General features: G+C 47.3%; 4 protein-coding genes across 4 annotated transcripts; 2 read left to right on the plus strand and 2 right to left on the minus strand.

The window, feature by feature from the left end:
• Positions 1-73: 73 nt before the first annotated feature.
• Positions 74-3,145, minus strand: CNH01120 (Kex protein, putative). Its single transcript, XM_572303.2, has 5 exons — positions 2,503-3,145; positions 1,917-2,450; positions 1,650-1,869; positions 1,146-1,602; positions 74-1,093 (listed from the first exon to the last, which is right to left on the minus strand). Exons 1-5 carry the CDS (start codon positions 3,115-3,117, stop codon positions 166-168), a joined length of 2,754 nt encoding a protein of 917 aa, XP_572303.1. The 5' UTR covers positions 3,118-3,145; the 3' UTR covers positions 74-165.
• A 186-nt stretch (positions 3,146-3,331) lies between these two features.
• CNH01110 (conserved hypothetical protein) lies at positions 3,332-6,212 on the plus strand. The gene is made up of 2 exons (XM_572302.2): positions 3,332-5,730; positions 5,780-6,212. Exons 1-2 carry the CDS (start codon positions 3,378-3,380, stop codon positions 5,788-5,790), a joined length of 2,364 nt encoding a protein of 787 aa, XP_572302.1. The 5' UTR covers positions 3,332-3,377; the 3' UTR covers positions 5,791-6,212.
• A 661-nt stretch (positions 6,213-6,873) lies between these two features.
• Positions 6,874-8,776, minus strand: CNH01100 (NADPH dehydrogenase, putative). Its single transcript, XM_572301.2, has 7 exons — positions 8,337-8,776; positions 8,171-8,279; positions 7,909-8,113; positions 7,399-7,843; positions 7,293-7,340; positions 7,025-7,239; positions 6,874-6,964 (listed from the first exon to the last, which is right to left on the minus strand). The coding sequence occupies exons 1-7, from the start codon at positions 8,559-8,561 to the stop codon at positions 6,928-6,930; spliced, it is 1,284 nt and encodes a 427-aa protein (XP_572301.1). The 5' UTR covers positions 8,562-8,776; the 3' UTR covers positions 6,874-6,927.
• Positions 8,777-11,344: 2,568 nt separating this feature from the next.
• CNH01090 (general RNA polymerase II transcription factor, putative) lies at positions 11,345-12,941 on the plus strand. Its single transcript, XM_572300.2, has 5 exons — positions 11,345-11,744; positions 12,019-12,106; positions 12,157-12,429; positions 12,478-12,619; positions 12,675-12,941. The coding sequence occupies exons 1-5, from the start codon at positions 11,569-11,571 to the stop codon at positions 12,692-12,694; spliced, it is 699 nt and encodes a 232-aa protein (XP_572300.1). The 5' UTR covers positions 11,345-11,568; the 3' UTR covers positions 12,695-12,941.
• Positions 12,942-13,031: the final 90 nt, after the last annotated feature.

The following is a 13,031-nucleotide window of genomic DNA, read 5'->3' on the forward strand; positions in this document are numbered from 1 at the left end:
ATGCACCTTAATGTAAAAATCTTTATTCAAGGAATACGTGGAAAGCAGGACAATAACAAGGCATTCATATAAAGCTCGAATGACCTCCGAATGTGATGCAAAAGATTGACATTGCGATATATACATATGACAGTACATCATCCATGACTCGTTGATACCCCCATCTTACACACGCGCTTCTTCGTCGGCGGCATCTTGCCAACTGCTGGAACTCCCGCTACCACTCTCTCCCTCACTTGGACCTTTCCCCTTACCCTTATCTTTTGTTCCCACAGTTTCCTCTCCATCTTTAAAGGTCTCAGGCTCAGACTCAGGCTCATCCTTGTACTCTGTCTTGGGCCCTACCTCATTCGGCTCGTCATCCTCTAAGAAACCATCATGATACCTCAATGCAGTCCTCTCATCCAAATCCTCCTCCTCTTCATCACTCGGACCATCTCCAAAGGCATCATACAAATCTTTCGTTCCTTGACTCTCACTCTTGCTCTTGCCAAACTTCCTCCTGCCTCTCTCAAGGAGACTCATCTGCACGTCATCAACAGGCTCGTAAGCACCGCGAGCTCCTTGACCGTTGTTGGAGAGACCAAAGAGGTTGCGTTTCTGTCGTCGGGCACGGATGAAGAAAAAGGCACCAATAGCAGCACCAGAGAGGATGATAATGGCACCTGCGCCTGCAAGCCATGTAGAGGATGAAGCGAGGTTGGAAATACCGCTGAAGAACCCTTCGTCGGCATCGGCATCTGTGGGGCCGGTTGGCTCCGCGACATTTCCAGCGTCACCAGTCGTGCTTGTGGGTTGAGGATGGGCTGTAGCAGATCCGAGTCCTGGCTGGGTCGCTTCACCAGAAGCCTCACCATGATCCCCAGGAAGGAGTGCCGTAGGTTTGGGCTTTTGGCTGACAGTAGTACTGGGGTTGGAACCTGTTTGCTCTTCATCCGGTTGACCTTCTTCTGCGGGTGCCCAGAGTTTGGCAAGGGCAGGATCAACAGATTCTCCCCACAACTGAAGTGACCATGCGACGAAACGGCCGGTTTTGTCGGGGTTGACTTGGTCTTTGACTTTGATGGTCCATGTACCTACCGGGTTCTCATCCCTACATTTCATCAGATCCATTTGGTCTCACTCAAAAACGCATTAAAACATACCAATGCTTCAAAGACATAAATTTCCAGCCAGGGAAACCACTATCTGCATTGTCAAACCTCCTCTGCCTGCACAAGACACTAACCACCCCATTGGGACTGGTAAGCTCCACCTCAACATCACCCCTCCTCTGATGGTCTATCCAAACCCTAACGGTGACATGCTCCAGTCTCTCAAAGTTGGCATCAAAAAGCATAGACTGAGTGACTTCATACGTGGAGATAACACCATCTTCTGTAATGAAAGATCCACTGGGCTCGACCACAGGCGGCGGGTTGGAGGTCTCCTCGTCAGAGCTTGTGGGGCCGTCGGCAGCTTCGTCTTGACGTCTGGTGACATCGGCAGGCGAAGTGGTAGGAAGATAAACCGATGGAGAGTCATACCACGTTTGGGGCTTGACGAGTTGCCATTTTTCAGCAGCTTCAACGAACAAACCTGCGTCAAGCTTTCCATAACCATCTGCAGAATGATATCAGCACATGTGCGTTATGTAGAAAGGAACTTGCATTTATAGCTGAAATGTCTTCCAGCAGCAGTTAGCTCCCAAGCTGGATCATCAGGGTTGAAGAAAACAGCATGCCGCACGGCAAGATGTTGAATGTCTCGCCAAGTAAGGTCGGGGCGCACGGAAAGGGCGAGAGCGAAGACTCCAACAGCGAGAGGTGCAGCCGCAGAAGTTCCGCCATGGCTGTGTGAGCACTTATCCTTTCCAACGTCTGTTGTATGCTACAGAGAAAGTCAATTGAGCGCAAAGGACAGACACAATGACCCACAATGTGATCTCCACTGCCTGAAGAAGGCGCAACCACCATCATGGCTGCACACATCTCTGAATAGTAAGGATGTAATCCTTTTCTATCTACCGCTCCAACAGTGACAGAGAAAATAGAGTTCGTATATCCGTCAAAATTACACTGATCGTCTGATCCACCACCGTTGCCAGCAGCGAACACGAAAACCGATCCTTTACCGTCTCGTCCCTTTTGAACACCGTTCACCATCGCCTTGAGGATCAAACCATCAGGGGCTTCCATTGACCTCCCATCGTCGGGAGGACCCCATGAGCAAGAATAAATGTCGTTGAGTTGATAGGCATAATTGAGAGCAGCTGCTTCGTCGGCATCGGATATTGGAGCCGAAAGGATACGGACACCGGCGATTTTGCTATCATATGCTACGCCGACTCCACACACGTCGTTGGGAACAGCAGCAATCTCGCCAGCACATCTAGTACCATGTTGGTCGTCTTTGAGGCGAGGAATCGGAAGCTCAGTGTGGTCGTTGAAGTCGTAAGACCCTTCAGCGAACTGCATAGAGCCAGTGAGTTTAACTAAATGAGCTCAGCGAGCGATGACGCACGAAATTATCCTTCAAATCTTTGCTCTCTACATCCAGTCCATCGTCTATGATCACCACGTGAACACCCTCACCAGTAATACCCCTCCCCCAAAGGCCAGTGACATTGAGCTCGATGTCCTTCATCTGGGTATTGATGAGATGCCATTGCTGATCGAGCATAGGGTCTGCCAAATGCAGCTCATTTTGGGCATATAAAAGCTCTGTTCTATCGTCTCTTGAATGACGGGAACGAGGAGAATATGATTTATGTCGCTTGGCACGTTGCTTGAGTGACAAGGGCGTGAGGGATTTCTTGCCAAGACTTGAAGGCAATGCTTCCCATCGCTTCAATATTGGATCATGAGAAACACTTCTTTTTGTTATTGACGCATGCTCTGGTGTCCACCCTTCAGTCCTGACAAGCCAATGTCCGTCCAACTCTCCTATACGTTCCACCAGCTCGACGCCTAAAGATTTTGAGAGTTGCAGCGCGGCTGCTGGTGATATTGATGGGTCGAGCTCCAAGGCGTAATAAGCGTGCGTATCGTAGGACCTTGGTTGAGGTCTTTGCAGGGCGAGCGATGGAGGCACTATGAGCGCCAGAAGAATCCCCCAAAGGGATAATAAGGTGCGCATTTTGCAGAAGTTACAGATGCGATCTGAATTGGAAATGTAAATACAAATGTAAATAAATACTTGATATTCACCTGCTGCTCTGCCTGGAACTTGGCTGCGGCGGGGCCGGCGGGGTGGTGACCTACCGTGGGAATATACAGGTCATTGCGTAACGACTTCCTCTTTAGATAGGTATTCGACAACGCGCACGTCGTTCGTTCGTTGTGATCCCAAGCTTAAGACATTTTTGCAGCTTATTTCTTTTAAAGAAAATAAACGAAATGGGCGTACAAATCGACGGAGAGGCCCTCGGCACCCTCCTAAAACGATTATCATCCTCCTCCTATTTATCCATCGACGACATCGCCCTCTTGGCCGATGCACTTGTACCTTCATCTCCACGGTTGGCCCGGGCAACGGCGTATCTTTGTCTTTCAAAAGCTTGCAGTGATCTCGATTCCAAGCAGACCGACGGAAAAGCAATTTACGATGCTATCTTCCCTTTCATCAATTCAATCTTCCACAAATCCGTGCCAAAAATACAAGAGATAGAAAACGACGAGGACGCCGTGGAGATAATGGCGCCCGAAATCTGTGTGCCAGCCGTTTACCTTCTTACAGCACTCTTTCCTATCGCCCCTTCAGCCTCTGCATCTTTATTAACGGGAAAGATTGGGGATGAAGGTGATTCATTGGGTATACTACTAGAGCTTGCAGAATTACCGTCGCCTCTTCAACCAGCACTGGCTGAGCTTTTTGTCGCTGCGGCTGATAGCAAGCAAGGGCGTGACCTTGTTTTGACCAGAGGAATGGAATGGCTGAAGGGAGGCGTAAAATATGAAGAAGGTAGCGGAGATGTGACAGCTCTTTGCGCTGCAGCACTGAGTAAGTTGTCAGGCAGTAGTGATGCGGATCAGGGGAAACCGCCATCTGAGGGTCAGGGAATAGAGTCTATCACTGCCTCAAATGCCGACCGTGAAGAGCTGGCGAAGAAGATGATGGCTTTTGTGGAGGATTCCTCAAGCAATTACCCAGCTTTACAATCGATCATTGAAGGTCTTGCTGTTCTGTCCCTCCGACCGCGAGTCAAAGTCCTTCTTTCATCTTCTCCAAAATTCCTCAAATCGCTTATCGATTTGTCTCCTGTACCTGGTCGGAAGGGCGGATCCCTCCCTGTAACTCCTCGGGGCATGATTGACGCTGACAACGACGCTAAGCTGTTCGAATCGGTCGAAACAAGCTTCTGCTACGGCCTCGCCAGTATACTAGTAAACATCACAAGCCCGAAGCCTATACTTTCAGAACAAGACCAAGAAATGGAAAAGTTGCGAAAAATGGCGATTTCCGCCGACAAGAGCAAGCTGAATGAGCAGGATGAGGACGCTGAGCTGGACAGCAACTTGGAAGTTCTCAAGCGAGTCAAGGCGGTACTGGCAGCTGGGTGCGTCAATGCTTTGAGTGGGCTAATCCGGGCAGACAGTAGACTGGTGAAAGAGGCTATTGGGAGGCTGTGTAGGAACCTTGTGGATTCGCCAGATGAGGAGAAAGACCGGAAGGAATGGATGAGAAGAAGGGTTTTATTCGTGAAAGACGGTGGTTTCAAAGTACTATCAATCGTGCTGAGAGACCTCTTGGCGATGGCAACGGTTAAACCTTCTACCAAAGCCTCAGATACTACTCTATCTCCTGCCAATCCTGCCACTATCGATATTATACCCGCCTGTCAAGCTTTGGCGAAGCTTGTTGTCACTACCGATCCAGCCACTCTGTTCCCTCCTCCATATCAGGTTACAGCGCTCAATGCTCTTACCCCCCTTTACCACCTTCTCATCCATCCTGATTCTCTCCTCATCCAGCGATTCGAAGCTCTTATGGCTCTCACCAACATTACATCCATCGATCCTACGATCTCAGCCAAACTTATCAAAGCTAGTATTAAACCACTCAAAGTCGAAAGCCTATTCAGGACATCTTATAGTAGTGAGGAGGTGCGAGTGATCACCAAGGTTGAAGAGATGATGCTGGATGATAATGAGCTTGTCAGAAGGGCTGCAGTACAGCTAGTCTGCAACCTTACGTCCTCGCAAACTGGCTACGATTACTTTTCAGGAGAAGACTCTACCACAACACCTTCTCGTGCGAGATCGTTGCTAAATATATTGGTAGTCTTGACTTGCATTGATGATGTGCCAACTCAATCCGCGGCAGGAGGAGCGCTTGCAATGCTCACCGAATCGCCGATTGCGTGCAAGTACATTCTCATGGGTGACATCCATTCGTCTTCATCAGCTGATCAGACACCCCCGAGATCTCCTTGGTCACGAATCTGCGGCCTGCTCGAAACTGCGCCCGAGGTGGAATACGATGAAAGGACCGAACCTATACCGATAATATCATCTACGCCTTCACAGCCCAACGCAGAGCTCGTGCACCGTGGTGTTATCATCCTGTACAACCTTCTAGAGTACGTGGTCGGTCTACCAGGGAAAGAGCGAGAGGCAGAGAAGAAAAGGATTGAAGCGGATGGGGTGCAGAATGTATTGTTTGGGGTGTTAAAGGTAGTGAAGGATATGGGTGACGAAATGATCCAGCCGGTGGTCTTTAGTTTGAAAATGATGCGGGAGAATTTGAAATGTAAGTTTCCAGTGTAAAGGCTGATATCTAGTTGCTGATATGGCTTTAGGCGCTCATTAATCCACAAGAGTAGAAAGCTGGGCAGAGAAAATGGCATAGAATGGCTCAAAGAGCAGATCAATGGCCTGATCAGATATAAGTCGAGCGTGATCTAGCTTTATGCTGCTGTATGTACATATTATTTTATATGTCGAAATGGGCCCTGCTTTATGTTGCCAGAAAAGTACACTACTTTGATAAAGGGGAATGCCCTAGTCCATTGCGAACGAAAAAATGCGCAAGCGGCGAAACGAGGCATAGTATAGCAGGAGACTTCAGAGAGAAGTGTTAATCCGAAGACAACAGCTGTCTAAATGGTTGGCGTCAAAGGAAGGTTCGCATTATTTGGTCTGGCCTGACTGCATTTGATTCCAAAAGCGCATAAGTTTGCATTAGAACTAAAAACAAAGCATGATTATTACAGTTCATTTATTTTTTAAATTGATCGGCATGCATGCAAAGTATACGTGCAAGGACAATGGTAACCTGCAGGTGTGACCGATAATTATAACCATTTGTTGAGAATGAAGAGGTGAGGAGAAAAACAATGGATGACGGGAAAAAAATAAAAAAACACTGAGACGGCGTGGACCGCCGTCTTATTTGCTTCCGTTATCCGCCAAAGTGGAAATTGCACATACACCGGCAGGGTATACTGTTGCCACCTTCGGGTCGGCATAAGAAAAATTGGAACAATACAGAGAAGATTAGCATTGCCCCTGCATAAGGATGACAAACTCGAGCAGAGAGGAGGTTCTTCGGAACCAAATATTTTTTGCATCTTGAAACTGTGCCCTATATGTTAAGTTACCTGAGTTTTCATATTTTTCTTGAAGACTGGGATGTCCATAAGACTTAGCGGTCCTTATAAACATAGGGTCGCTCGTTAAATCTGCCGTGGAGACAAAATGTTTGGCTCATGGTCGCGAAATTTGAGCTTTACCTGGCGGTTGTTCCAGGTCCCTTCTTATGGTAGGTTTTATCGTTGGGTTGTACGTTTCAAGAGTACTGTGTCTACTTTCGCAATGATTTGCCAGTTTGTTCACGGATGGCGTTACAAAAACATCAAGAAAACGGAATGCACATTGCTGAAAAGTCACTTAAATGGGCTATGCGGGATATGTGCATTTCATGAGCGTTCTGTGGGCCACACTATATCTAATCCTGAGTAACCGCGGCAAACAAACCTCCCAATCTTCGTTCATACCATTTGAGTCAACATTCGCCTTTTTCGCCTTTTGGCATTGCAACTTACTGTATTCCTGATTTTGATAGCTGCCAACCAGGCTCTGCCACCTTCAGAACCTTTGCGGTCCCACTTGATAACAGTGCTTTTCTCTCTGGGGTGCCGGAGAGTTCGTGACAAAAAGGGAAATCCGTGTAGCCAACTTCCGGATCTGGGAATGGCCCGTAGAACCGTGGTCTTATGTATTGGACGAAAGGCTTATCGTGTTTTAGGCGATAGACGAGCTAAGATGGTTGGATCAGTAATGCGAATCTCGACTGGATGTCATGAGACTTACGTCTGGATTAGAAGTGAAGTAGCGCCCGAAAGCCACAACATCCGCTTTCTGCGTAGGCAAACAAGTCAGCTTATGGGGTATACTGTTTTAAGGGCGAAATGTTTACCTTATCCTCCAAAACTCTTGACTTCCTGACATTGTCAGCATCGTATCCACCGGCCACAATGACGGGTATACAATTTTCAAGAGCGTTCACAAAAGGATCCAAAGTTACGTCTTCATTATTTTCTCCCAATTCAGCAAGCTTGTCGGCACCTGACCTTATCTCATCATATCGAGGCTCCATGAAATGGACATATGCCCATCCAAGGCCTTTGATATCCCGACATAACATCGTCCATTGTTCAACTCTATTATCTCCTCGCGCTTCATTGAAAAATCCGTACGGGGAAAGCCGAAGGCCGAAACGATCAGGTCCTATAACTCGAGTGACTGCTTGACATATTTCAAGGACGAAGCGATTGCGGTTTTCAGGAGAACCTCCGTACTTGTCATCGCGCCGATTGATGTTAGAGTGAAGGAATTGCTCTGGCAGATAGCCATTGGCACCGCTGCAGCCGCACCATGCAGTCAACACTGTGATATCGACCATATCTAGAGTCAAGGCGTTGCTTACTGTATTTCAACTCCATCGAAGCCTGCCTTGATACAGTTCACTGCCGCTTGAGCATACTCCTTCTTGACGCGTTCAATATCTTCAAGCGTCATAGGCCTAGGCTTAAGCCCCGGTAAGCCAGTAAAGGACTTGACTATAGGGACAGCTGAAGATGATATGATTGCGTATTCATTTTCGACCATTCTTGTACGTCCTTGGTGCCAAACTGAATGACATCTAGGTTAGCTGATCTGAGCGCAATCCATGATAATTTTACACTTACGCTGGGCCACGAAAATCCCTCCAGCTTGGTGAACAGCATCTACAATCGGTTTCCAGGCCTCAATCTGTTCTTCAGTGAAAATTCCAGGAACCGCACGTGCATCAGCAGCCTTTGTAGAAAGTGATTAGTGTGGATCATTGGCAAGGGGTGGAATAAGCAGATCCACCTGTAGAGAGATTGGCAATGCTTCACTGATGACCAGACCTCCTTCCGTTGTCCTTTGGGTGTAATACTCTGCCATAAGAGGGCAAGGGACATACGTGCCGGGGTTCAGATTTGACGGAACAGCTCTGTTCCTGGTCATGGGTGCCAAAGCAACTCTATGTTGGAGCTTCATCGCTCCAAGAGTAATGGGCGAAAAGAGGATGTCGGTGGCCTCGGCAATGGGCATCGCGATGGTAAGTTGTGATGAGCTGATGAACTCCTATGATGATTTTTTGGAAGGTGAAAGATTCCGGACGTGTTGTTAGATTCTATCGACATTTCTCTTTCACAATTATATAGCGTAGCCATTGCTTGCCCTGGTAAACAGGGTCCAATTTGAGTCTAAGAAAGATTCGCGCTGTCGCTGTCGTCGGTCATGTCTCCGAATGGGATTCAGTTTTGTTCCTAAAATAAATAGAGCACTAACAGCGAAACGGAGTGCTAACCACTTCCGTGGACCACCAAAAGTGGTACGTAATAAGCCCGGAGATCAGAAATGCCATCTTCTGCGACAACCGCCGACAAAACAATTCGGAGAACAACAACAACGAATACCCACCACCACCATCTTCATCCTTTTGGCTCCTTGCCGACAGCTCTACCAACGTAGTGGCTTGAAGACCTGAGGAGAGGAGGCATGTGTCGAGCTTAAGTAGTCATCAAACTCAATCCGAGACATGGTGTCAAAAATGAATTCGGACGTTTAAACAACCATCTCGAGTCCGCGGGGTGCTTAATAGAGTCTTCCATTCCTGTCTCTTTTGAAAAGGAATTGCTGGAGGTCGGAGTCACCATCGGACATGGGAATAAGTAGCCCAAATACGCCGGCATACGCACCCCGATGTGCCGTTATGCCATCTGCGTGCCTGTGGTGGCCTTTCAACATGGTCTACTGTTTCATCACAACACTGCATACAAGTACTAACAAAAAATGAATGAGGGATTGGGCAGTGAATGAGCAGATGACAGATAACTATTTCTGACTATATATCTTTCTTTTCCCTGACTGCGGGTTCTATCCAGGTTTAGAAGTTGTTGTCTTTGTCCGCGAATCACGATTTGTTTGGATTACAGACGATGGAGATCTCCTCGTCAGAGCTGAAAAGCGGCAAAAGAAGGTCCTGTTAGTCTTCTTCCACTAACCTCTGTAGTTAGCAATTGAAGCGGCCTAGTGAGGTAGTGTTATTAATATATTCCCATCGGCATCCATCTCCCAAAACGTTTGTGTATGGATCATCATCAGAAAGATTAGGCGACACTGCATTCTTCTAGAACGAATGGTGAGATACTAGTGATTAGGGACGACCAAAATAATGCTACTCCTTTTCTGATGTTGGAAACCCAATCTAACGGAATTATCAGATCATAAATGTGAAATAACAAGGTAAACATGGTTGTGAGTAGTTCGTTTGTTGGGTCTGCATGCTAGAGTCTAGCATTTGACAACGGTTAAGAGAAACGAGAAGCGATATGGGGCCTAAGCACTTCGTCCTCAAATTGTTTTCAGGAGGATACATGGGTAAGTTTGACCTCGCATCTCTCTGCAGCATGACTCTGCGATGCTGATGGCGATTGGTAGGTGAGGATACGGAATGTTGCTCATGCTGCGTGAGTCGTCTGCTTTTTCACAGCAGAGCTGATTTGTGCGATAGTGCAGCTGCATTATCTCCATCGTTGAAAGCTGGCTCAGTTTTTTTAACAAATACGTCTAGTGAGTTTTGAACCAATGTGGTTAGTCTCATAAACTTATGCCCTTCCATCCTCAGTATTAGAATTGGTTGGTAAAGCTTGATCGATAGAAAATTGTAGCTCACATTTTGCCGGGGGTGGATCGGTTTGACATCGTTAAGTTTTGAAAGGCGCTAACTGGCTAATAATGGCCGCTAACGGACAATGTTAGACACAAGGTGGACAAGAAGTCTGGAGATGTCCAAGAAGGGCCGCAAATTAAAAAGACAGGGTGAAGACATATATCAGCGAAACAACCCTATGTTCACACATCTGAAAGGTATTGCCGCACTGATCAATGATAATGTGGTAGGCATGGCTCTCCATGTGTCATGTATCGGAAATGCAGTTTTATGTGCACGGTTCAGTTACATGTACAGAAATGATTAGTGAATCGTTTTCCAAGTTACTGAGGAAAGAAGACGGCTGAAGACTTGCAGTGATCAGTGGGTCTTTCAACATCGACCACTGGTGGGACTGGTCAGACATTCCTGTTGCCCATTATACGCATGTATAACTGCTGATCATCACATGTCTGGATAGGCTTAGACCCCTCTATTCGTTCATTCTTGCGCTTAACATAGGCGTTTTCCTTGACATCAGCTCTGGTGTGTTCTGCATGCCCAAATGAAATCAAAGGTGCCCTTACTGATGTTCGCGTCATCTCAGGAGGCGGGCGTTCCGATTGTTTTTGTTTGTCTTGACAAGGATCCAGAGCATTTCAAAGATAGGAGCCCAAGCTTCTACCAAGCAAGCATTAATGAAGAAGGGATTGGGAGGAAGGCTGACGGAACCGTACCAAGGATCTTGCCTGTCATCCCACATACTTTCAGGCTGTGATGTCAGGAGCTACCGAACCATTTCCTCCTAATGAAAAGGCGTGACGCAGGAGTCCTGGATGATAGACTAAGCTGTCTTTGCTGGATGATCATGTGTTTTGGGCAATTCCGCAATGCCTTTCGTTACGCTTTACTCTTTGACGGAAGTTCTTGGGTTAGAGTTGCGGGTTTTGCTGGTTGAGCCTTAGCCTAGACACGGTGGCAAGTTAGTATCATAGGTCGTATAGTAATCAATCATAGCCATTATGTATAATTGTTGACAATTGAGAGATGGGAAGAAGAGACGAAGCTGATGCGCGAATGGAAAGGAACGGATTGTTTGCAAGGTGATGCGTAAAATTGCCTTTTCAGGAAATTCTGCTGCAGGAGTATATAACAGGGAAGATGCTGGATCCGCCCTCCCGCGCCCCCGCTCCCTCCTTTTTGCTCCCTTGCTAGCTTTCGTCCTACATCCATCTTCTTTCATCCTCTTATCCACATAATTACGCAGCACTCGCTCAATCAGCGACATCGTTAATAGACACGCATAGCGTACCCTAGAAAATTTAGCCCTCCGAATCAAAGGATTGACCACTCAAAAGTAGCCGCCAAATATCATCCTCTTATCTCTCGCCACCAACGTGCAACATGTCCGGTCTCGCCCTTCCCAAAGCGTCCAATGCGGGCCCGTCCAGCTCAAGTAGCAAGCCAGAAGGAATTCAAACACTTGATGGAGAAGGATCTCTCGCCACAAGACCACCGCAAAAGGCTATTGCTAGTGTTCCGGAGATTACAGCGGTGGATGGTCTAGTGCCAACCTTACAGTGGGTATTACAACGTTTGTGGCTGGGATCTTTGCATATAGGCCATGGTGTATGAGTGAAATAATTTGCATGGGATGGAACGAGAGACGAAGGAAGAAGGAAGGCTGCGAAAGGTGACGGCGATGAACCACCCTGTGACGGAAGTGTTGGGCCATCCTAGCCAATGCCTTCGTTGCGAATGGACTCGCCGCTGCACTGTTGCTACCTGGTGGCGCCCGCTGTTTGTCTCACGTATGAGAAAGTTCAGTGGGTGCTGACTGCGTGTCTTTTGCAGAAACATTGTCGCCACCGTCAACCTCGACTGTCGTTTAGACTTGAAGACTATTGCCCTCCACGCTCGAAATGCGGAATACAACCCAAGAGTATGCTTTTCTCTGTCCTGGAAGAAGCATCAAACTGATGTATTGTTTAGCGTTTCGCTGCCGTTGTCATGCGTATTCGTGACCCAAGAACAACGGCCTTGATTTTCGCTTCTGGAAAGATGGTCGTCACTGGTGCCAAGTCTGAAGACGACTCTCGGTTAGCATCTCGTAAATACGCCCGAATAATCCAAAAGCTTGGTTTTGAGGCCAAGTTCGCCGAGTTCAAGATTCAGAACATGGTCGGCAGTTGCGATGTCAAGTTCCCTATCAGATTAGAAGGTCTGGCATTCAGCCACGGTGCATTCAGCAGTTACGAACCGGAGGTGAATCCTTCTCATAATTGTCTGAATTGTTTTCTCACATACTTTCAGCTGTTCCCTGGTTTGATTTATCGTATGCTCAAACCCAAAGTCGTCATCCTCATCTTCGTGTCCGGCAAAATTGTCCTCACCGGTGCAAAAGTCAGAGAAGAAATTTACATGGCGTTCAACCAGATCTACTCTGTGTTGCTCGGTAAATTGACCTTTCCCTCATATGTGAAGGCATATGCTAATATCTTCCTGTGCAGAATTCCGAAAGACGACATAAAGTCTCGGCTGACAGGCTTCTCTTTCATTACCATCCTCTGCACCGCGACCTGTACTGCCCCTACATCGTTGAGCATAACATTTGGGTTTCAAGTTAATCTCTTCTTTTTTGGGCGCCGCGCCCACCCCGGTCATCCCGATATTGTCTATCACATTAGTCATATAACGTACTTCACGAAAAAAAAGCAATTATCCATACTGGTGACAACCACATTGACAGTCCCCTCAGACTATACACAGTTTTATCGTCTGGCATGTAATTCTGTTTCGAAACTGTAGTGATTGAAGCCGTTGAAAGTATCCATTTTTCTGCTGTCTAGTTCTACTCGGGCCTCAAT

The sequence above is a fragment of the Cryptococcus neoformans genome (genome assembly GCF_000091045.1).
Source record: "Cryptococcus neoformans var. neoformans JEC21 chromosome 8 sequence".
Taxonomy (NCBI): Eukaryota; Fungi; Basidiomycota; class Tremellomycetes; order Tremellales; family Cryptococcaceae; genus Cryptococcus; species Cryptococcus deneoformans.

What these genes read in the sequence shown, in the direction of transcription:
- CNH01120 (XM_572303.2), bottom strand. Translation starts at nt 3,117, where the DNA reads ATGCGCACCTTATTATCCCTTTGGGGGATTCTTCTGGCGCTCATAGTG. An exon ending in AAGATTTGAAGGATAATTTC is followed by an intron (nt 2,451 to 2,502) that starts GTGCGTCATCGC and finishes GGCTCTATGCAG; the next exon opens with TTCGCTGAAGGGTCTTACGA. An exon ending in TTTATGTCTTTGAAGCATTG is followed by an intron (nt 1,094 to 1,145) that starts GTATGTTTTAAT and finishes GATGAAATGTAG; the next exon opens with GGATGAGAACCCGGTAGGTA.
- CNH01110 (XM_572302.2), top strand. Translation starts at nt 3,378, where the DNA reads ATGGGCGTACAAATCGACGGAGAGGCCCTCGGCACCCTCCTAAAACGA.
- CNH01100 (XM_572301.2), bottom strand. Translation starts at nt 8,561, where the DNA reads ATGCCCATTGCCGAGGCCACCGACATCCTCTTTTCGCCCATTACTCTT. An exon ending in AGGGATTTTCGTGGCCCAGC is followed by an intron (nt 8,114 to 8,170) that starts GTAAGTGTAAAA and finishes GATGTCATTCAG; the next exon opens with TTTGGCACCAAGGACGTACA. An exon ending in CTATCAAAATCAGGAATACA is followed by an intron (nt 6,965 to 7,024) that starts GTAAGTTGCAAT and finishes GTATGAACGAAG; the next exon opens with ATTGGGAGGTTTGTTTGCCG.
- CNH01090 (XM_572300.2), top strand. Translation starts at nt 11,569, where the DNA reads ATGTCCGGTCTCGCCCTTCCCAAAGCGTCCAATGCGGGCCCGTCCAGC. An exon ending in TCAGCAGTTACGAACCGGAG is followed by an intron (nt 12,430 to 12,477) that starts GTGAATCCTTCT and finishes ACATACTTTCAG; the next exon opens with CTGTTCCCTGGTTTGATTTA. An exon ending in GATCTACTCTGTGTTGCTCG is followed by an intron (nt 12,620 to 12,674) that starts GTAAATTGACCT and finishes CTTCCTGTGCAG; the next exon opens with AATTCCGAAAGACGACATAA.